General features: G+C 42.4%; 1 protein-coding gene across 1 annotated transcript in view; it reads right to left on the bottom strand.

The window, feature by feature from the left end:
- klhdc8b (kelch domain containing 8B) overlaps positions 1–23,932 on the bottom strand; it is a 112,142-nt gene that overhangs the window by 48,744 nt on the left and 39,466 nt on the right. Inside the window, exon 2 of the mRNA XM_076095495.1 lies at positions 1,315–1,479. Coding sequence (XP_075951610.1) covers positions 1,315–1,479 — 165 coding nt within the window. The remainder of the gene's footprint in view (positions 1–1,314; positions 1,480–23,932) is intronic.

Consider the following 23,932-nt stretch of genomic DNA (forward strand, 5'->3'; position numbering starts at 1 on the left):
GCTCTCTGCTGCTGCTCTCAGGAGGGCACAGCTACTTTGTGCTGAATGAGGGCCGCGTTGTTGCCGGCAGCGTGTGGCGAAATGAATCCATCTCTGCTGCGAAAAGGCTTCCGTGGCGAGATGAAATGATCGCACCCCGCCTTGTGTGATTCCAATTTTCCCTCTCAGCAGTGGTGTGAAATTTTGACCGAGTGTCAATGAGCAATAACAGCCCCCCAAAGAGGCACAATGAGAGCAAATGTAGCCTCTGATCACGGATGGGAAACCAGTGGATTGACAAGCAAACAAAACACAGGATCTGCACTGCGGTGAACATACATTAGTTTTTTCTCTCCTACAGAGAAGCTTTTACCTCCAACTCTGTCCTTCTGATCAATACTGTACCCAGACTGTGAGACTCCTCTGACTCCTCTGACCACATTCTTTGTCTTTCCATCAGTTCCCTTCACACACACACACAGTGTAAAACAGAGAGACACCACGAAGTGATTCAGACAGACTGGACTATGTACAGCCACAACTTTTAAGGAGGGTTTTTGTGCAGACTTACAGTGACTATCCCGTTAAGCAGTGATTGTGCATTAAAGTAGCTTGAGTTTGAAAATGGTCCCACAACACCACAGCCTGAGGACTGAGGCACTTCAAACATGTCGTCAGCTATCGATGTGACTGAACACGTCCCTCCTCGCTCAGCTGAACCCCTAAAGTGAACTCTCAGGTGATGTCAGAGAGACTGTGTGGGAGGACAGAGATATAATCAGTGGGGTGGAATAGTGGTTCTCAAGGGTGCCTTAAGAAAACGTGCCAAGGGTATTCATTTGTTCCTTTCTCTTTTTTTAACAATATCCACCAAGGTGACATTAAGTTATGCTGGAAAGCAAAGAACTTTAAAATACCAGTACTGACCGTTTCTCTCACTGAGTGACATGCTGTTGGTCTACCCATAAGAGTTATAAATCAGCTCCAGCTATCGATGGACAATCAAAGTTATTACAATCCTAAGGGGAACGGCAATCCATCCAACAGTTGTCAAGATATTTCTGTTAAAAACACTCAAGGATCATCAGTAGTTAGTAGGATTCATCCTCTGGGGACCATGAACGTCCGTACAAATTTCATTGTAATCCAGTCAATAATTGTTGAGATATTTTGGTAAGTGGTGGATCAATCAACAACAGTCACTTTGAAGGGGTGCCATGGTTTTAAAAGGTCTGGGGACCACTGGGATGGAAACGGACGGCGTTTGTGAATTAAACATTGAGAAATGGCAAAATAAAAAAAAGTGAAATTAGATGATCGGATCTCGTTTCCTACCCATCATGTAGATTTTGTTTCCTCGTACGAAGGGCGTGGCTCCGTACCGCGGCGTGGGCATGGAGGTCACCGGCTGCCATTGGTCCTTCTCTGCCTCATAAACCCTCACCATGGCCTGTGGCGTTGTGTCGGCTCCCATGCCTCCCAACGCATACACCTTTCCATCTGCACAGACACATACAAGAGGGTCGCACTGTATATTAGCAGCTTTTAAAGACCTTGGTGCAACAATGTAGTCATTAGACATTTGCTCTCCAGCTTGTTGTCAGTGTGAGGTGAGTGAAGGAAAAACAACCAGAGAAAGTGATGCATCGCAGCGCTCTTTTGTCTTGCCATTTTATGGTCCAGCTGTCACGTCTGCTATCTGTCTCATCCATCCACAGGCTTTCAAACAACTTGAAATATTTATGCCCCGGGTCTGAGAAACCTCCGGGTAGCCTTTGTAGAACTTTTCTCACAAGGACACCGCCAACATCACCACTGCAGTGTCATTAGAATATACAGGGGAAGTGAGGGAAAGGGAGAGGAAAAGTGCTGAGCGAGCAAACATGCCGCTCCTGCTGAAATACTGGGGGGGGGGGGGGGGGGGAGGAATCATTAGCAGAGAACAGGGAGAGGAGAGGACATAGCAGTGCTATAGAACTGAGAGACATGGAGGGAGGGAGGGAGGGAGAGATGGAGGGAGGAAGAGGGGGAGAGAGGGAGATGGTGAGCACCTCAGTCACCCGGACAGATCCACAGAGCTGTGACTTAAACTGAAGAATAGGGCGATAATAAATCTGTCACACGGAATGCAGCTCAACACCAGTGTGTGTGATTAACACACACGACGGTAAATCAAAAGCCGCTGTTGTACATAAAATAAATGACGCCGCAAGGACACGTTCATCCCATAAAGCACGTCGCAGTGCGTCCGCGTGGAGAGGCGGGGACGGAGGAAAGTATTCACACACTCCTCGGCTCGTAAAAACTTTTTTTTCAAATCCCCAGAGAGCTCAGTGGGTTAAGCAGAGCGCTGATACGGTAATTGCAAAAGGCCACGCTTACTAAAATGTAAGCACGTCTGGCGCTGCAATGAGCTATCTATAAATAGTAGCTTTGTACTGGGTGTGCCCCTCCATTTAGCCTCTTTTGTATTTTCACCAGTGTGGAATACATAGAATGACTTACAGTTTGTTTTTCGGTAAAATCCCCTTTACAATACATGAGGAGAGTTGCCGTTTAACATTGTACTCTGAACCACAGATATCAACCTCTCACCAAAGTCAGGAGCTCCATGTTGGGAAGGAGGTACATGAAGGTACTAGACATGCTCTAAACTCCATATTGAGCACATTTAATGAAAAGGTATTATAGTTGTATAGGTGTCATTCTAAATGGCAGTGGGTGTTGGCAACTTTGCAGTTTCCTGAATGGCACGAGGAATGTTCTCCTCATTGGCTTTCAACTAACTTTTAAATAGCTTTCACAGCCTAAAATGATAGTCATATGTGCACTTCAACTTGAACACTAAGAATTTATTTCAATTTTAAACGATAATCTTCTGAATCACCACTTAATTGTGTAATGGGGGGGGGAGTGACAATTGAAAGCATTTTGCATTCCTGGTGTGTGTGTGTGTGTGTGTGTGTGTGTGTGCGCGTGCGTAATTGCCTGCTTGCGTGTGTGCGTCAAAGGGAAAATGGAAGAGGTAACAGTGTATTAAACAACAATCGACAGTGAGAGTGTGCACGTATCAGTAAATGTCCATAATAGAGCAAATGATTTCACATGCAGGATTTCAGTGCCAATTCAAAACCACACAAAGAACATAACTGTCAAAACGTCCGTCAGACTAAATTGCTTTTACACTCTCCAAAGCTCCTTTGTCGCAGCGGTATGACACACATTTCCATGTACAATGAAATGAGAACCTGTTTTCATTGAGATTAAATGTAGAAAAAAGCACCGACGTGCCGAGAGGAGAGCTAGAGAACTCAACGCTTCCTATGGGACCAGAAGTTCAGCTTCTATCAGGCAATAAATCACAAGATGTGGCATGTTCCAATACTTTCAGACTTGATTTGACACATTTCTCCAAAAATATTCGGGTAAAAGACAGGTTCAACCTTTCTCTTCTTTTAATGCTTTTTTATAAAACTTCACGTTACCATTTACATTACTGTTGGACAACTGTGGTTCAGCGGTAGAGGATCGGCGGTTCGATCCCCCGGCTTAACCCCAAATTGCTCCCTTAGCTGTTCCTACTACGGTGTGTAAATGATTAGATGGTCTGATGGGCAGGTGGCACCTTGCATGGTAGCCCCTGTCATCAGTGTATGAATGGGTGAATGATGACATGTTGTGTTAAAGTGCTTTGAGTGGTCGGAAAGACAAAGAGATACGTATGCCAGTACAAGTCCATTTACCTTAAAAGGTACAAAAGGAATATATTTAAATCACCAAGACAACATTTTTCCCATCCCAGTGCACGTTTAACCCTTTTAAATCATATCACGATATACTCAGCACACAAAGGGGTACACCTTTGCACAAAAGATCAAAGTGACGATACATCATAATCCAAAGAGATCCAAATTTGAATTACTTGTGTGACAACAATTACCGCCTCGCGGTTCTACGCCTCTGCCAACCAGTCACGTTGCCGTTTTGTCAGTCCGAAATATCATCACTTCATTTTAGCCTATCAGACGTTTGTGTGAAATTGTCATAATTAGCACATGATTTCTTGAGATATGCCCAAAAACATGTTTTCTGAGGTCACAGTGACCTTTGACCTCCTTAAATCCAGGTCAATGTTTTTTGTCAAATTTGAAGAGTTTAGCTCGCTGTCTTCCTGGTATATCACATTCACAAGGATGGGACAGAGGAACAACCCGAAAACATTACAATAACAATAGAAATCATGCAAATATAGGATAAAAGTTACAGAATTGAAGTTTCCATCTCATGACAAAAGTATGGAAGTGGAGTATGGCGTTCAACTGCACCTTGAGAAAAACACAAGCAAACATCACCACCACTTTGACAACATATCAGTCACGCGACTGCAAATAAAACAAATGCAAATACAGAAACGCTGCAAGTTGTGCAGATGCCCAACCTGAGTCAACTGACTCCTTTTGACTCCAGACAGTCCGAACCACACACTGCACACAAGAAGTGGACGTCACCTATTGGTTTGTCGACTGCCGTTTGGAACCCTCTAGTTTGGCATTTTGGCCGTCGCCAACATCTCTACTATATTTGGACTGCGGAGATGTGACGAAGCAACGCCGAATACTGCTCTGGTAGCTGTAGCAACCTGTCAATCACTGTGTAGCCCCGCCCTAAAGCATACATTTGACTCTAAATGGACCATCATTTACTAAATGAACATCATGCTGTATTGAAGAAGACTTGAAACTAGAGATTGAGACCATAAACACATGTTTACAATGTTTACTGAGGTAATAAATCAAGAGAGAAGTAGAGTCATTTTCTCATAGACTTCTATACAACCAGACTTCTTTTTGCAACCAGAGGAGTCGCCCCCTGCTGGTCAGTAGAGAGAATGCAAGTTGAAGGAACTTCACTTTTCAGAACTACCGCCTGGTCCTAACTTGATCAATCAACGCTGGTTTTAATTTAAGTCTTAAATATTCTCTCTCTCTCTCTCTCTCTATCTCATTCTACATATTAGATCTTAAATCTCCTTCCTCCAGGAGATCCAGCCTCTCCTCTAGTCTCTCTCCTCCTCTGTGTGTTTGCTTTATTCTCCTATCTGTGTGAATGATGTGCTTCCATTAATTCTTGCACTGCATGTTTGTGTGACTTGTCCTCTTGCAGGTTACATGGTGGTGAGGAGGTCGAGTGGCTCAGGCTCCAGCTGTTTGGCGACACCTGGAAGCTGCTTGTCATCCTCCTGGAACCATCATTTTCATACATGCACACATTCTATGGATCATTTTGTCATTTGGATTGTCTAGATTGCAATTTTTTACGTTGGTCTATTCTGCGCACACGACATCCACTGAACGTGTGTCCGTCCAGGGAGAGGGATTCCTCCTCAGCTGCTCCTCCGGAGGATTCCTCCGCTTCTTCTCTGTTACAGTGGCTTTGTTTGGGGAGTTCTTCCTGAACTGCAGCCAGGATTCTCAAGGACAGACTGTGCCGTACGCTGTACAGATTCTACACCCCCCCGAGGCAAATGTGTGATTAGTGATGTTGGGTTAAATAAAACTGACTTGACATGCTTGACATTCACTGTCCGCCCACACAGTTACCTGTGACCTGCAGCATCTCACCATAACTCTGTGTGTGTGTGTGTGTGTGTGTGTGTGTGTGTGTGTGTGTGTTGACGTCTGCATGTGAGCTCTCGTCTTTCGGCCCTCCCGGCACCTCATCGTGCACAATCTCCTCTAATTACGGAAACCGTGTTCTATTCTCTGCCAGTCACCCTGGGAGACTCCATGGCAACCACAGCGTAACCTACAGACTAGTTATTATGGGATGGCTGGTTGATGCTCTGTGAACACAAATCTGTCACCACTCAAAGCCAGACCACTGAATCATTACCTGGAGCCAAGCGATAACAATAGAAAGAGAAAGAAAAGAAGGGCGATGTACGCACCGCGCTCTGAACTGAACGTATGCAAATCAACAAACGATGACGCACACAAGTGACAGAGGACAATGAGGATGAGGCTGATGTATGGGACTTATTATACATAATTATGCTCTATAATTCTGCCCTTCTCTGTCATAACTCTGCTGCTTTGATTCCTCCACAGCACATCTTTCATCACTCAGCGTCTATGCTCCTCACTTGTTGATATCTCGCTGCCTGTCCCTCAACAATTTTGCTACTTGCACTTTACTTTCATCATTTTTCTCCCGTTCAGTTTAATTGGTTTCATCCCTCTGTTGTCACCCTCTTTCTTCTCTTGGCTATCATTATGTCCTTTTATCCTTCTCTCTCTCCCAATCTCTCTTTTTTTTCCTTTACTCCCTAAAGCCCTGGTACTGTATCCTCTGCAGGGGTAACTGTGGCGAGACAACGATTTATTGGGGGTTATCTATTATTAAGTGTTACTTTAAATACATTTGTCATCACAGTTTGAATCTAAGTGTACTTTTGCTTTGAAAACAAATAATTTGCGTGCTGCATGAAATCATGTCTCTGCTGAAGAATTTCTAGTTATTCTACTCGGAGAAAGAAATGTAGGAAGATACAGCCGAACTATAGAGAGAATTATCAATACATGAGGGAAATGAATGAATGAACTAGTGACTAATATGTATTCCTTCAGTCCTTCTTCTTTACACTTCTTTCTTAGAATTGTCACATTTAGCTTTTGTGATCATTCAAAAAGTACATTTGTTCTCTGCAGGAATTCCTTTGGATGCACCGTTGGAGTACATGACACAGCTTAGCCCTTTGTAATCATTAGTAACTCATTCCGTCTCTTTAGGGGTTTTGCTCACTTTGGAAACAGTAGTTTGCTGGCGACCCGTTGGCCTCTTGAGTTCTAGTGAGTTCAGTGGAGGGCTCATATAATAATAACCTGACCAGTGATGAATCCTCAGACCAGTGCTTCTATGTTTAGAGGCCTTCTGAACCCAGGCTCAGTTTGGATTCAACACATTTAGAGCGAGAAAGAAGATGACAAAGTTAAACAGGAGAGAGCGGGATAATACAAATTGAGAGCTGAAACCTCATTTACATACTGATTTGCATTTTCAAATACACTTTGGAGGAAATGATTGCTGCCTGATTGCTACCACCTCACAGGTGTATGACTCCCCCAACCAGTCAAGTTGCAGTTCACATCCTGTCTATTGAAAATGTCGTCACTTCATCACTTTATCCTGTTAGACATTTAAAGTCTCATAATTAACATGTGAATTCTTAATGGACAAAAATGTGATTCGTGAGGTCACTGTGACCTTTGACCACCACATTCTAATCAGTTCCTCCTTGAGTCCGAGTGGACGTTGGTGCCAAATCGAAAGAAATTCCTAGAAAGGCGTTCCTGAGATACTGCTTTCACGAGAATGGGACAGACGTGAAGACACAGTGACCTTTGACCTCCAAGATCTAATCTGTTGATCCCGGAGACCGTTCAGAAAGGAAGAAGAAGCCCCACTGAGAGTCAGTAGTGGCAGGTCCTGAGTCTATCAATCGGAAAAGTGAATGTGAACACAGATTATGACCAGACGGCATAACCTCCGGTTCTGAAGACTGAAGCCGATGCGGAAGTGTCTTAAACTTGCATTCTCTCTACTGACCAGCAGGGGGCGGCTCCTCTGGTTGCAAAAAGAAGTCCCTTTATAACGGCAGTCCACAAACCAATGGGTGACATTATGATGACTACGTCCACTTCTTATATACAGTCTATGATTATGACCGATTCTTTCGTCCGATTCTTTCGCCCTTGAAAACAAATTTCCGTTATGCTAAATATGGCTGTTGGCTGTCTTATTAGCTAATATTATCAAAAGATGATGGAAAAACATTATACAAATATAATCCAATCAGCTTTTAATTCATCCACACAATGTTCACAACATTTCTAATCGAGGGGGCAGCGAACACGCCATGACCACGCCCCCTTAGGAGACAGTGAAGTGTATACCGTTTCAAACCACTGGTGGAGCTCGGAATGCCTCATCTTTGTCACAGAGCATTGTTGTTCACCCTTGAGTCCAGGTGGACGACCTCAAGATGTTCCTGAGCTATAGTGTTCACGAGGATGGGACGGACGTGAGGTCACAGTGACCTTTGACCACCGAATTCTAATGCGTTCATCATTGAGCCCAGGTGGAAATTCCATCGAGGACGTACTTATGGACAGACAGAAAACACAATTCCTTTAAGCCACAGCTATCGCCGGTGCAGAAGCATTAAAACTGTTATTAAGTTACACAAACATTTGTCATGGTTAGATTTTGATACGGTAGTTCTTAATCAAAAGACCACTTATCTACTGAACTTGGGTGTTCTCGACAATGTACAGAAAGAGCTTTGCATCTTCAGCACTGCGAGCGCAACACGTTACTTCTCATTCCTGGAAACACACGGCAGGAGCAAAGTTGTCAAGACAGCCCTTCCTGCTGTGATAGATGGAAGACGAGCTCCCACAGTGGCGCTTAAAGGGCACCGCGCTCTTCTTAATGAACACTTGTCAATGCTGAATCAATAAAAGCCTCTGCCTGCTGTTAGCTACAGTCACCATGCACTATGTGTAGCACTTGTGTCACAGAGCACAGCACCAGAGTGCCTTTAGAAAACCTCCCACTTTACTGCAGCAGGGTCTGACAGTTTGCACGGCGCAGTCCTGGTTCTCCTGTGCCTCCCTTCCCTACGGTGTCGGCTCCAAGCGACCGGCAGCAAAAGTTCAAGTTTAAGTCTGTCTCTGCTTGAACTGTCTCTATTTAGTGACTCTCAAACAATCAGCATTATTCAACACAACTGTTCAACAATACAAGGCCAATTGCAGATATGTGCATATATGAACCTGCACTAGCAGGGGGGAAGAATGATACCTTCAGTGTCGGTTCTACCTATAACACGCCTTGTTTTCAGTAACGATGCTAGCGCTGATGAGATCCAAAACCAAAGAATGTATCGTCTTGTTAGTTAGGAAAATGAATACAATCAGCATTTGTTATTCACCATTAAAAAGAGGATTGTATTCAAACACACAGGTGTTTAAGTAACTAAGAAAACAAAGAATAGTTTAGGGTTAGGCAATACATCAATATTGTATCGATATCGTGATATGAGACTAGATGTCGTCTTCAATTTTGGATGTTGTAATATCATAATATGGCATAAGTGTTGTCTATTGCTGGTTTTAAAGGCTACATCACAGTAAAATGATGCAATTTTCATAATTCACCAGATGGTTCGAGCCATTAATAGTCCTTATAGCCACTTAGTCATTATATCCACTACTACTATCCATTACTGATGATTCATTATCAAAAATCTCATAATATAAATATTTTGTGAAAGCAACCCTACAATGTCGACGCAATATCAATATCTACATATTTTGTTGATTTGATTTCCTCCATATCGTCCATCCTGAAATAGTTAAAAGAAAAACTTAGTGTTTGGTAATAGATTCAAAATATATTCATAAATTCCATAATATTGATGACATATGGCTGTTCCCTGCAACAGAATAACAATGTATCTTAATAATATAAATGATAGTAGTGATCCTGACCCTGGAATAGCTTGGTATGAGATTGTAACCAAATATAATGGCACAGCAAACCCCTAACATGCGCTGCTGTACTGCAGCTGGTCCCACTTCTCATTCCGCCTCATACAGAACCAAACAGTCCCGCCCTCAGACACACACAACAACAGCTGATGTGTTGCATTGTTGGTAAGTGGTCGAAGGTAAGAGCGTGGGCGGACACAGAAGGTCAATCTAAAAATAGTCCAGACCTGTGCTACGACATCAATAGCTTTAGCATGACGTCCACCTATAGAATGTGGGCGATAACATTGAGCACATGATCCATCAACGCAAGGGGCAGAATCAACCGTGATGCGGTTGATATTACTGCTGGCCGGCCAAAAAGAGTCTGAATGCATGAAGTCAGTGGAAATATACTCCCTCCCTCCTTGTGTATGTGTATAGTTTAATCTATGTTTCCGTTGCTTTCGCTGCATTCTGTGCATTAAAGATCATTCATTCATTAATACTAATAAACTGTTTATTTTTCTTTTCTTGTTTTTGGCAAAAAAGTTGGATATGATGATATAACAAATTATATTACATCAAAGGATATATCATTGTGTGTGTCATGTTCATGTACACTCTGCAGAGCAAGGACCGTCTTCAAGTGATACAGTTCAGTGTGGAAGTGGAGGTGAGAGATGGGGCCCACAGAACCCATGCAGAGGATGAGGATGGAGCATGTGATACCTTCTCATGGTGGCGCCCCTGCCTCTCTGCATTGCTGTTGTTGGGTGAAAAAAAAAGGGGGCGTCTCTACTTTTCAAATAAGACACAAAATCCTTGTATTTATATCAGAGCAGAGTACAGTTAGCAGGAAGAGCTGTCAGTGTGGCAGTGAATGTACAGTTTAGGCTGAAGTTTATCAGTAAATAAATGCTGCAGCTCCTCGAGACACGAGACAAGTTGCCGTGTCTTTCTTGCCAACTGTTGAGTAAAATGAAAGCTGTTACTATTCGGCCCTGTAGCAGAAAAAAAAGTCTCCTCTATGCTTTGCGACCACAGTGAACCCATTTCCTTCCTTTCGATATGATGGGGCGATTTCCGTCAGTTTATTACCTTTAATGGTCTTTACTTCTTCTATGGTCTCTACGCCTCGCCACCGAGGAACTGACCCCATACGACGACGTCTAAAGCGGGCAACAAGAGCAATTAGATGTCGAGTGACTTTGTCGAGAGCACCGACAGGGAGGGCAGAGCGTTAAAGAGCGGTGACAAATTCAAACAAACAACTCGCAAGCTGCAAGTTCACTCCTCTCCGGAGTCTCTTCCGGAATAATCAACGAAGAGGAAGCTTCCGTTTTCCTGACCTTTCCATTTCCTTCACCGCTGTCGTGCCCTCTCCTTTCCTCAACTCACAATCTTGCAGCACAAAAGCTTTTCTTTCCACCTCACCCATTACTCTGACTGACATTTAAGTGTCTTCTTGAAATAAATTATTCATTTGGCAGCATTGCGCCTGCTGCACAACTTAAATGCAGTAGTCACCATGCCTCTGAGGCAGGGATAATTAGAGGACTCATTGAGGCTTTTTTACTGCTCTCGTAATGTAAGTCCTCTGTACACTTCAAACTGGGGTTTAGGAAATCAGACACTCAGGAAATTAGCTTATGATTTGAAGCCGAGTATAAAAGTTAATAGCAAAGTATGAAATGTGCACCGTAGTTCAAAGGGGGGCTGAGTAGAGATCATCTCCGGTTTGACGGGAATCAAAGAGTGCTAGCAGGGAAAGGCTGCGTTAATTATTGCTCCTGTGACACTGAAATGAAAGGATGGTGCTTGACGTGTTAAAGCATAAAACCTGGGCTCTCTGTCTGATTGGAGATCCGTACGGATCCGTTAGACCATGAAGTACTACTGTACTATGTTTAAAGATGATTGAACACTGTCCTTGCAGTGTATGTATAAAGGATCAGTACCTCCTGAAAAACACAGCATCAAACTGGAAAATCACATCAATAACTGGCAGCAAAGTGTGTAAATGTGTAATGATTCTTTGGCTTCTCTTCAAATGTTTAATTATTTTATTTTAATTTCTAAATATTTAATTATATCTGATGCTATACTCTTCAAATGATGACAACAGGGCCCTATGAAAAAATGTGTTATACTCTATGGATTATTCCTCCTTTTTTATTCATAATCATCTCCCATTGTTTCGATATTTGTTTTTTTTATTTCACCTCGAAAATAGTCTTTCAATCCTTAAAAAACAACAAAAAAAAAAAAAGTCAACAGTCATGCCAGCAGTTCTGGCAGAAATTGCTAACATTAGTATGCTAACATGCTCACAATGACAATACTGACATGCTTACTATGCTCAACATCTTAGCTTAGCGAGTTAGCATGCATAATTAGGAAATAAAGGCTAATTACAGCACTAAACTCAAGGTACATCTTAGGCGGATGGGAGTGTCTTTTATTTATTTTGCAAGTATTTTGTCATAAACAAAAGTATTAAACAAAATAAAAGTCTGACTTGATGATGGAATGAAACCACCAACGTTATCTCAATTCATCCTACAGGAAACACCAATGTCTGAACCAAACTGTTTGACAACCCATCGAAGAGTTGTCGAGACATTTCACTTACATTTGTTAACCTGATGGTGGAGCTAGAGGAAAAGTCTGGGGATCACCTGAGTTCTTTATCCTCTGTGGATCATGAATGTGGGTACAAAATTGTGCCAATCCGTATAGTGGATGGTGAGATATTACACTGGATTTTGACCTGCTGGAGGCGCTAGCTGAACAGTCGGGGGATCACCAAAGTCAGTGGGCTTCATCCTCTGGGGACCAAGAATGTGTGAACCAAACTGCATGGTTATACATTCAACAGTTGTTGAGATATTTCAGTATGGACCAAAGTAGTGGAGCGACAGACAGACCAACTGATAATTGCCATCCCTTTAGCCATACTGCTAGCGTGGCTAAATAACGGCTATATTTCACTGGAGGCTGAAAAGTCATTCAGAGGTTACACACAATGTTGTCATTTTACAACCGTTACTTTCTGGCTTGAGTGTTATGCACTTGAGAGGTCCTAAAGTAACTGCACACAAATTGGTTAAATTGCTGGAGAGGAGAAGAAGCTAAATGGACGAGAAAGGCCTCAGAAGTATTACGTTCGTGCAGGCTGAGGGGTCCAGCCAAATATGACATAATAAGTCATAATTTTACATGTACGTAGATATTATAATAGATACTGAAATGATGTCAAATAAAGAAGTTAAGCATTGAAAACTTTTTTGCAGACACAGGCAGAATGGGAATGGATAAAGCCAAAGGCTGTTTGACATGGAAGGTAAAATACATGGAAGGTAAACAAAAAAGAAGACAGATCACTATGAAAAGAAAAGACTCAAACTGTCACTTCCTATATAAGTTATTTCTAAAGTAAAACTGCAGCTCTATGTGAAAGCTTTGTCTTTGAACACTGCAGGTACACTGTCAGCAAACAAGAATAGCTTTATTTCCATTGATCTCAACCCCTGTTTGAATTCACAATGAAGCAACTATCAGCTAGCAGGTCCAGGAGATATTGGTTGCGTTTAAGATCTGGCAGCACTCAGAACATTCAGTTTCCTGATCTGTGTCCTGATCCTCCCCACTGGGCTGTGGGGGAGGATCACAGCTATAGCTACAGCTTTAATATTTTGAAATCTTTAGGTCCCCTTTATGATTCCTTGACATTACTAAATGTGTAATGTTTATAACTTCTGTCCAACAACAGTACTTGAAGCTGAAGTTTGTTTTTAGTGAGTAACATTTCTGTGACTGATCCTTTCACACAAATGGAGCAAAACGGGAAGCTGTACTTTTGCTGTTGATTATGATCAATTGTTAAATCATCATCAGAAGCGTGGAACTGCAAGTGAACAATTGATAATTGAAACAATCAATTTACTACAACTTTAACATGCCGTATGTCACTGTGTGGAGTGCTTTTACACATCCTGTTAGAAGTCTGATTGAAATACACGACCCCGCTGTTTCACAGGAGAAACTTCTCTCCGTCATTAACACCAAATAGCACCTTTCCATTTGGATGCTAATCCACCGATGCAGCTGCGTTCTCTCCACAGTCTCCCTCCATCTCCCCAGACACCACTTCCCTCCGCACTACTCACATTTCCTGTAAAGCCACCGTTGAAATGATTGGGAGCAACTGTAATGAGCGTGTCTGTTTGTTAACTGCTGTTTTAATTTGGGAGTCTTGTACAAAGCAGAGCGCGCCGCCTGTGTATTCAGCAACAGAATGAGGACGGGGGTTTTGTTTGTCAAGCTGCACCGGCGAGAATGACAGTTTACAACTTGTGATACAGTTGCAGTCAGAGCATCGCAGCAAAGGATTGTTATTGATTTGAGTGTTTTCTAAACCAATGCTAAAAGCCTAGTTTTTGCCCAATGATAATTGGCCTGCCTAAACATTCCAGGTTAGGCCTTAATGGTGGTGAATTAACTGTATGATCAATGCAAGCGGGTACCTAGTTGGACAATACTGCCCTCAATCTCACCATGCTCATGTGTGTGAGAGAGCGAGAGACGGGAATAGCATGGATGTCAGTGAGACAGTGTGTGTATGTGAGATGATGATGAAGATGATGAGATAAAGAGAAAAGCTAGTTGTGAAGTTGTGCAGGCTTGCATTTGTTTGCCAAAAACAACGTGGCAGACGTGAACCAAAAGTGACAGCTTTGGCGATGCCCCCAGCGGCTGCATTCATCTTCCCCTTTCCCCCGTCTTGCCCTTGATGACACACGCGTAATCACACATGCCCCCCCCCCCCATCTCTCTCTCCCTCTCTCTGATACACACATCGTCTGATCTGTCCCATTCCGCAGATGTGACAGCAGCGATCGCGTCGTCGTGCTGCCTGAGCTGAGCTGGCTGACGACACGGCGAGCCGCTGGCAGCAGGCTTTGCCTCGCACGGTTCAAAGGCAGCGACGACACCACACCACAAACAGGCGGCGGGCGGCCCCGTCTCCTTTGACTGCAAAACAAACGGCATCTGAGCGTGTGTGAATGTCTCGCTGACGATCACAATGAAGATGTGCCTCTCTTTCTTGGGCCTATCAGAAACATTGACAGACTACAAACTCACTAAGACGAGTGTGTAGGATACAAACTGTTCATTTGAATGGTTCGGTCAGGGCCTAAATTTACAGATTATTAAAATCTTAACTACCTCTGTCGTGTGTATCTTTGCTCAGATTTTAAGATATCTGTTTGAGGTTCCTGTCACCCCCACAACACAATGGAGGTAAATGGAATTCTGTTTGTGGTGATTTGACAAGGGGTTAGTATTACCATGGGACCTCATGTCATTTCGAAATCAATTACACCCCCCAACCTCCAACCTCCAACCCCCAACCTCTGTGTTTACTCACACGGGATAAGCGTCTGTATAATAATTGAATTATCCCCGGGTATGATGTTAAGGCTCTGCGTAACATCTGCTTATTTAAAAAATACTAAATGAATTCCAAATTATATTTATATTGCATATTATAAATATTACTATATTGTATAAGCCTTTCTATGTTTGCACTCACAAAGACCTCTTGCTGTCGTGCGAATGGGTCTTCATGGCTGTGTTGCGAGGTGAGCCTCCTGAATTGGCACCCAAAATGGTGTCAACATTTCCATTTAGAATTGCCAACGCAGCCTCCGTAATTCTCCACGAGGAAAGAGGCGCCGAGAAAGCAAAACATTCTGGCAAAAAAATAAAAATACGAAACAGAATCGCAGAAAATGCCATTTTGCACGGGATTAATTCTATCCAATGACCTCTGTTTTTGATGAAACATGGTAGGTCATTTGCGGTTGAATTTTTACTTGACAAATTACAGATATGGCAGATTGGCACCGCATTAAGATCACAGACAACCTCCACAGTTATTACTAGAGGTACCCAAGTCATACAAGTACTATGTGAAACACTACATATGAAAAACCTTTTCTTTCCAGAAATGATGTCCTGGTTCAAACTATTTTTTTCCCGGGAACATATAAAAATAGATGTTCAGACGTTCAGCTGCCCGGTCGTGTTCTGTTTTCATCCACTACACAGATGGGTGTCACACACTAAGTGCCTCGCGAGAGTGCTGCCGTTTCTCCCTCATACTTTTGTTTCTTGGAATTGGATCGCTGCCTCCTCACATGTCCCCTTCATGTCCCCTCTGAGGAACTGCGGATTCCTCGATCTACTGTAAACACTCATGTGTTGTTTTCTTCTAAAACGTTGCCAGGCCCCATGTTCAGCTATCTGAGAAAGTCAGCTTTAAGAGAATCCTTTCTCTTTTAAATGTGCAGTAAAAGATGAGCTAAATGGATGGAGGCAGCACAGTTAGCACAGTGGTTAGCACAACGGCTCACAGAAATAAGAACAACGGTCTATGGAGCGGGCAGAACAGGCAAATTGGAGCCTTCAGATGGCTCATGAATGTGAGAAACAGACTGTCCTTGCTTTGTTGTCCAATGGATGCTCGCTCTACAAGCCTGACAGGAACAAATGGCCAAATGCATCAGTCACATAAATCACACCTAATTCCCAATAATGTCACCAAAGCAGATATCGACAACCTTGCCGATCTCTTGGGGAATAAACGGAGCCCACTCAATGTTGTCCATGAAAAAAAAAAATGATTGAAGGGGTCTCCTTTGTGCTTGTGGACACCATTCTCCGTGGTGAGTTATTGCACTGTGTGTGTGCTCTCCAGTGTGTAATCCCGGGTAAGCTCGGTGGTAATGCAAGTTTTGACGGGATCGTTAGCTAATGTTCCGCAGAGGATTTCGCCAAAGTGACACAGCTCCGCCAGCGCAGCGGAGCGTAACCAGACAGATGGCTGGGATTCTCACAAACCACAGGAGCTCTTACACCCCCCACGAACACACAGAGACACACACGCCACGAATACACACATGCATCCCACAGTAGCGGTTGGATAGAGAGGGAAGGCTCCTTTAAGGTACCACTTAAAATAAATCGGATTGAGCAGCTCTTTAAGGTTGATTGGAAATTCATTCAGCATTTCCAAAGTCTAAAAGAGAAAGACAGAAATTGACTTGTATTCCCAAAATCTCTATGTCAGCTAGAACTTTTGAACAATATTTGAGTTTTCACGTCATACGTCATTTTCTTTTCCTGCCCGATTTGCATTAATTAGACTGGACCTTTACTTCATGCAAATGTAGAGCAGTCAATGTGAAGCGCCTCCACCACTCTGCTATGCATATATAACATGAGAAATGAATGGGATGCTTGCAAATGACACCGCTCTTTGGAATTGGTAAAAAAGAGAAGAATTAGACTGCAGTCTTAGTCAAAGTAATAATGCTTAAATAAACAGATCACTCATATAAATACCTATATGAATAACCTGCATAGATCTGATGAATCTGGAACTGAACATCAAACTCAAAATAATAAATAGTAGAGATGGGTTATGATTTTTGAACTTTCATTCAAATATTTAAAAACAATTTAAATAGTATATGGGACTGACATCTTTTTGTGAGTTTGTGCGGCGCCACGCCTCCGTAGCACACCTCATTCAAACTGGACATAAGCAAAAATGAAACTTCCTGTTCGAACCATTTGGTCCAAATAAACCCTTAATTTATCGTGTTAACATTTGTAAATGTGCCGGTTCTACAACCTATTTTTCTCGATTGTCTCTTCCCCCGGAGCTTCTGTTACATTGTTAAATGCCACTCTTACAAATCAATAATGTTCGTGCATATTCCCAGAGTGAAAAGGACCCCAAAGTGTGCAATGTTACGCCTAATTGGTAAGTAAATTGAAGTACCAGTTGAATGATTTCATTCCCTCCCTGTCAGCCTGATAGAGCTGATAGTGTTGCGTTATGTATTTGAGTGATAACCTTTGTGGGGAGAATTAAACTGAAACGGATCAGATGACATGAATAATAATCAGCTGTTCACTGGGACTGCAAGGGTAAGCTCACATTCCCTCACCCTATCGCCAGAAAGAATAATGCGTTGAAGGTTTTTGGAGTTTTTATGGAGTGGAGAATTGCTTTCTTAAAAAATTCTAACATAATAAACTCTGATGTAGGCTACGTACAAGAAAGTAATTCAAAGTCTGGCTGGAGCCATAAATACGTGAAGTCTGGAAGTACGCGTGCCATTTCATGTTGTGATTAACAGCTGTTTGGATTATTATCCGGATATTAATCACACACAGATATTTTCGTGTGTCAAGACGGGTCAGGTGGTAGATGACGTCAGTGGCTCCTTGAAGGAAAAAAGCAACTCGTGGAAATTCCTCTACAATTCCACTGAAAATCAGACAAGAAGCAGCAAAAAAGTTAAAAACAGCCGGGACGAAACAGGCCGGTCAGATGGACGATAATAATAGAAAAGGTAACATAATATATTCAAGGTCTGTGGATGTCCCTCAATGTCACTTTAAGGCGTTTATCTTTCAGTTGGAACGAGTGCAGAATTAATTTAGACTTTCAACCAAACTAAAACTTCAACTAAATCCTCTTGTTGATGTTCGCTTAAGGAATTAGCATTAGATTATATGATCAAGTTAATTAGTTCATTAGTAGATTGTAGAAAACTAATTGACAACTATTTTGATAATCGATAACTCAAAATAAGTTTTTTTTCTGTAAAACTAAAATTCAATATTTGCCGATTATAACTTCCCAAATTTAGTAATTTGCAGATTTCGTCTGATGTTTTACGAGTTTTGCCCTGTTGATCAGATATGCAGGGATATTTAAATTCATTAATTAACTTAATTGATCAGCTGTTGCAGCCCTGTGGTATCTTTTTGAAAGGAAATCATCACTTTCAAGTTGAAGGATATGTCTGGATGTCCCCATGTTGCCTCGCTGTACATTGATGTATCTCCCACTGCAGGCACGACTGCACACCATCTCATAGTTTAATGAATGCTGCACCATTACCAGTCGTCTTGTGCAGCCTTGAACGCACTTCAAACACTGACTGAATATGCACTTTGTCACCTCCGGTAGCTGTGAGTGACGTCTCAACTTTACGATTCAATGTGTTTGCTGCAGTGTGTACACATCAGTCCGCATTAATATAAAACATGAAAAACAGATCAATGACATCAATAAAACGCGTCGAGGTTGTGTGAGATGAGGTTTTTCAGCAGCACCAGTAATGTCTCATAGTGCCCAGCAAGTAGAGGGTTGAACTATCTTACAATCACTTGCTCAAAATGAATTTGGCCCCTGGAGATGGCAGCGGGGAGAGAAAAGCAACTCAGGGCCCCTGAACCGCCTCCGCCTTATTAAAATGATAAATGGTTTGACAGCCACCTTGGTGCATATCAGATTACTCCTGTACAGAGTGTAGCCAACAGAAAGTTCTATTTCAGTCTTCCTGACCGCCACATGGCGGTGCTTTATGCATAATGCGCAGGTCCAGTCATTGAACCAACAAAGTCACCTGTGACTCAGAGGCTGGCCATGACACATTGTCAGTGATCCGTGCTGTGCTAAGTTTGAGGGCTCCCTCCACTAGCTCGCTCTACGCTTATCGAGGTAAGCTTTTTTTCCCAGTGGTTCACGACACATGGTGAGGTACCAGAGAGCTGCTCGGTGGCCATCATTCTGCGTTTCCTTCTGTCATTGTTGGATGGCGATGGTTTTCTCCACGCGATGATGTCCCAGAGTGATGACTATGTTACAGAGTCGTTCCATTACACGGCACACACAATGTTTAATTCTGATTATTCAATTCGATTACACAAGCACACACACAGGCACAAGCACAACATCTAAAACAGACGACTGCCTTATATCACACACTACAGCAAGACACTATTACAGGTAGCGATTGGGGAGAGAACTAATTATTCTCCATTATGGTGATGCGTTTCTTGACAGTGGACCATTAGTGGAGGACGGCATGCTGTTATGAATTCATTGGCTGCCAGCTTTGTTTGCTCAGGGGAGGTCATTTGGCAGAAAAGCGTTTTGTCAAAAAGTCTTCCCCGGACTCAACAGGACTAGATGTCATCAAGATGTCCGTCCAGCAAAACAAGTTTTTTTATTTTTCTTCATGAATTAAATCAGGTGTCAGATCTGTGTTTTAATTATTATTATTAATTAAGTGGTATATTCCAAAATATACCAAAACCTAAATATGGCACATTTAATTAGCAGGAGTTCAAGAGTTTAACAGCACTTTACAACAAGCTGAGCTCTGTAATACTACGCCATTCGGACATGGATATTCTAGTCAGACTTGGAATTTGGCGGATTAGGTAACAACTTTTTACAACCCTCGGCATCTTTGCTCTGATTCTGTTCAGGGATTTAAATCATTTTCTGTGAAACCGTTAACCAACGATGAGTATGAGTTAAACAGTTACACTAAAAATACGGAAAAAAAGCTGAGCAAAACTCAGAGGAGAGGCTTGACACTTAAGGTGAAAAGTGCTGGTCCACCTTGAAGGTCAGTCCACATTAACTGAGCCACCGTTGATGCTAACTTGGGGCTTTACGAATTGTAGCATTTATTCACTGCACACACGCCGCACTGCTACTTTCACAGCTGTAGCGCTACTGTTTCATACTCATTACATTACAGTCATTTAGCAGACGCTTTTATCCAAAGCGACTTACAATTCAGAGTCTATCACATTTCTACACCGTAGGCTCAACTACGGGAGCAATTTTGGGGTTAAGTGTCTTGCTCAAGGACACATCGACATGAGACTAGATGAGCCGGAGCTGGGGATTGAACCGCCAACCCTCTGATAGAAAGGCAGCCCTGCTATCCCCTTAGCCACAGTCGCCCCACTCAGTGTCACACACACTCTCTGTCGACCAGACACTCGATATTGTTTGCAATACGCTGGCGGAAACCCTAACAGAGTACGTCAGCCAGACACAGCTGACAAACCTTGCAGCAATAAACTAATTAATGCGATAGAGACTCACTAGGAAAGTGGCCGCATGTGTCCACGACGATGCAACACCGTGGCTGCTAACTCTCCCATACGGGTGAATTGTTTTTGCATCGGGTCATTGATGCAGCTGGGCGGCTAGTTACCCCAGCATGCAAGGCACTAATCTTGTCGTTAACGGATAATAATCTTTTAACAAGGGTCAGTCAATAAAATCCAAATTAGCATCCCGTATTCTGTTTATCTGCTTCTGTTGATGCCGACGCTTAGCCTGTCCTAAGTGAGGAAAAACACTTCTTATCTTCAAATTCTGATGGCAAAAATGGCAACACTAGTTCACAGACATATTGATTGTACACCAACACAGATCTCTGCAAGCTGCACTCTGTTTACATCTTTCTGTGACTCAGCGCTACGTCACATGTTTCTTTGATTTAATCGGCTGTATGTCTATCCAATCGTGTCCAGAGGCATTTTGGTCGACGCCCAATGCCTCTTAGAAATCGGTTCGGTACGGTTGGCTGTAGTCAAGACCACCTAAACCGAGACCAAGTCATCACCAAGACCACACCAGTGCGAGTCCCACACTGTGTGACACACTTGTAAAATAAAATGTGGAACATGCAAACCATAGGCACTCCTTAACTTGATCTAAACTATCCACATACCAACAGAAAAGAAAAGAAGAGTCCTCTTCACTCACCTCTTTTAATGCCATATATACTGTACCTGTGTGTATGTGGGTGTTTTTTTTTTGTACCATGACATTTGTCTTGATAAAACAATCAAACGACATTGCAGAGGTGAATTTTAGGTTTGGGAATGTTCCTTGGTTTTCCATGAGCAATCACAGTAATAATGATAACAAATAAATCACTGATGCACAGGCAATTTAGTGAAGTCCCCGCAGCCGTGGTCTTGGCCGGCCCCGAAATAAAATCCAGAGTCCTCCTTATCTGAGACCGAGACAAGACCGGGTAAAAATACGCTCAACCTTTTTTTCAGTGGGAGATCCAACTGTTTGTCAAACTCTTTAACCAGCTATGTGGAAACAGACTTTGCCTTCCTGTGAAGTTCTTAGCCATGATAGTGGGGGGGCTCTGTGGTGGCACTGCCTGTCGGGCGGTCATCTCAACACATCGTATTTCCAGACTGAAATATTTCACTACCAACTACCAGGTACATTTAGTAGAGATTCATAGTGATTCATAGTTCCCAAATGATGAATCCAACTGACTTTAATTATCCTCTGATTTTTCAGGTGGCGCCATCCTCAGGCCCTAATTATTATTTGTGCAATACAAATGACTAAACACCTGCAGAACCAGAACCACGAGTTGAAGCATTTTGAGTGCAACTGTTTATGTGTACAGTATATGTATTTATATGTATATATGTATGTATATGTGTATGTATATATAATATATATACTGTATGTATATGTATATGTGTGTGTATATGTGTATATATATATATATATTTTTTTTTTTCTATTTATTAAATGTTTTTATCTTTTATTATTTTATTTTATTTATTTCTTAGTTTATTTTTAACGTATCCAACAGTCTCACTGAGCTTTCTGTTGTTGTTACTATTGCCTTGTTTTTCCTGCTTTGTCTGTCAAAGCACTCTGTTTTTAAAGGTGCTAGATAAATAAAAGTTATTATTAATATGTTCTCACTGGGTGAGTAAAGGTGTCCTTTTACATCCCGTAAACCTTTCCTATTTCAGAGGAGCAGACGACCTGTCTCACAGAGGTGGGATGTGATTAGGAAAATGAGCTGATTTCAAAGTGAAGGATGATTACATGGCACTTGAATCCAATAATAGAGCGTGGACTGGCTGTCATTAAGAAAGAAGGGTGGGTGAGAGCTGCTAGATTACTGAGGTTGTCGAGTGGGCAGCTCCCGTCACTCAGACTTCAGTCAGTTTGGCCCACGATGCTAGCAGAAGGCTCAATGGTGAATTGAGCCTTCCAAAGCCATTCCCTGTACACCTGTCACAGTGTCTGATATTGACTTGTTGAGTCACCTGTCAAAAATTGCCAAAACAAATGAAACCTCTCAGACTGATTCTTTTTCATCAACAAAATAACAGAAATATCTCACTCTACCCTTCGGCGTAGCTGTATATATCAGACAAATGAATATAATTTTGCATCTGTGTGTGAAGGCAGGCAGAATAAATACCGTACAAAACAAAAAGCTATATTACATGTTCCCAGAATGAGCTGCCGGCAGGAAATAGGTGTTCATCTTGTGCCGGTACACCTACGGCTTAATTGCGTATTGACATCCAGGCTCACAATAACCACGGCTCTCCTGCTGCACAGGTGGAAACACTGAAATGAATTCTGGCTGAATTCCATTTAGCTGCTTTGATTTCAGGTATTGTGCACGCTGGCTCTTTGCCACTTAAATAGAACAGACATTCGCCCAAACATTCGCCTTCTTAGAAGATTAACTGGAGGTGACTCTAATGTGTGCGCACAGTTGAGTTCTGTTTGGTTTTTCTTTATTCCGTAAATGTGACGTGAAAGAAGCGTGAGAGGCCGTTGAAAGCATCTAGATCCAGTTAGTAGACCTTTGAGCTTTCACTTTATTAGATAACAAAGAATATACTTATACTATGTTTAAGGGACCTTGAATCATATATTGCCACAATTGGGCAAAAACCTACGTGGGTTTTAAAGTTTAGGCGGGAAAGCCGTGTTGAAGATAGGCAGACAGCTGTAGGTCAACAGATGTCACCTTTTAGGCAGCTTATAATGGGCATTTAAAAGATTATACAGTCAATTAAATCAAGCTCTTTTCCAAAGTTAGATTTCAGCCTCTTTCTCTTTTACAATAATCACTCTAACATCAAAGTAAAACCCATTACGGATCACTATTGTTGTAAGAAAGCTGAATATCTGCTCTGAACATGATTCATTATTGAATGAAACACTTCAATTATTCTCAGTAACCAGAGAGTGAAGCAGAACGGTTCAAAGACCAGAGGGAGCCCCAAAATCCTTCAAGGTCGGTTATACACGCAGGGGGAAAGTCCTTCGGATCAAGAAAGAGACGGGTCAAGCATGAAGGTAAAAGTCACAGTGTGAAAGATAAAAACCGCTCAGGCCTCAGATCCACAGATATTATTCTGATGGATAACTCAATACAGAACCTGACGAAGAGCTGTGAAGAGAGACACACTTCCTTTGTGTTCTTCCTCTGCACTGAAAGACTTCTATAAGCTCCTCCACAGGTCTGTGGGGACGTGATCCAGCGGGACACGAGCATCCATTTTTTACTGAGAGAGCAACTACTTTCTCCTGCATGGAGCGTTTCTCTATTGATTTTGGTCTTGATTTCTGCATCGCGCCTGAATCTTTCATGTCTTTTGTGAGCTCTGACTGAGCATTGCAAGGACTCGTACACTGAGAACCGTAGACTTCAGTGTTGGATAAACTCGAGCAGCTGTAT

The sequence above is a fragment of the Anarhichas minor genome, unplaced genomic scaffold, assembly GCF_050575085.1.
Source record: "Anarhichas minor isolate MPS153535 unplaced genomic scaffold, ASM5057508v1 ptg000020l, whole genome shotgun sequence".
NCBI lineage: Eukaryota > Metazoa > Chordata > Actinopteri > Perciformes > Anarhichadidae > Anarhichas > Anarhichas minor.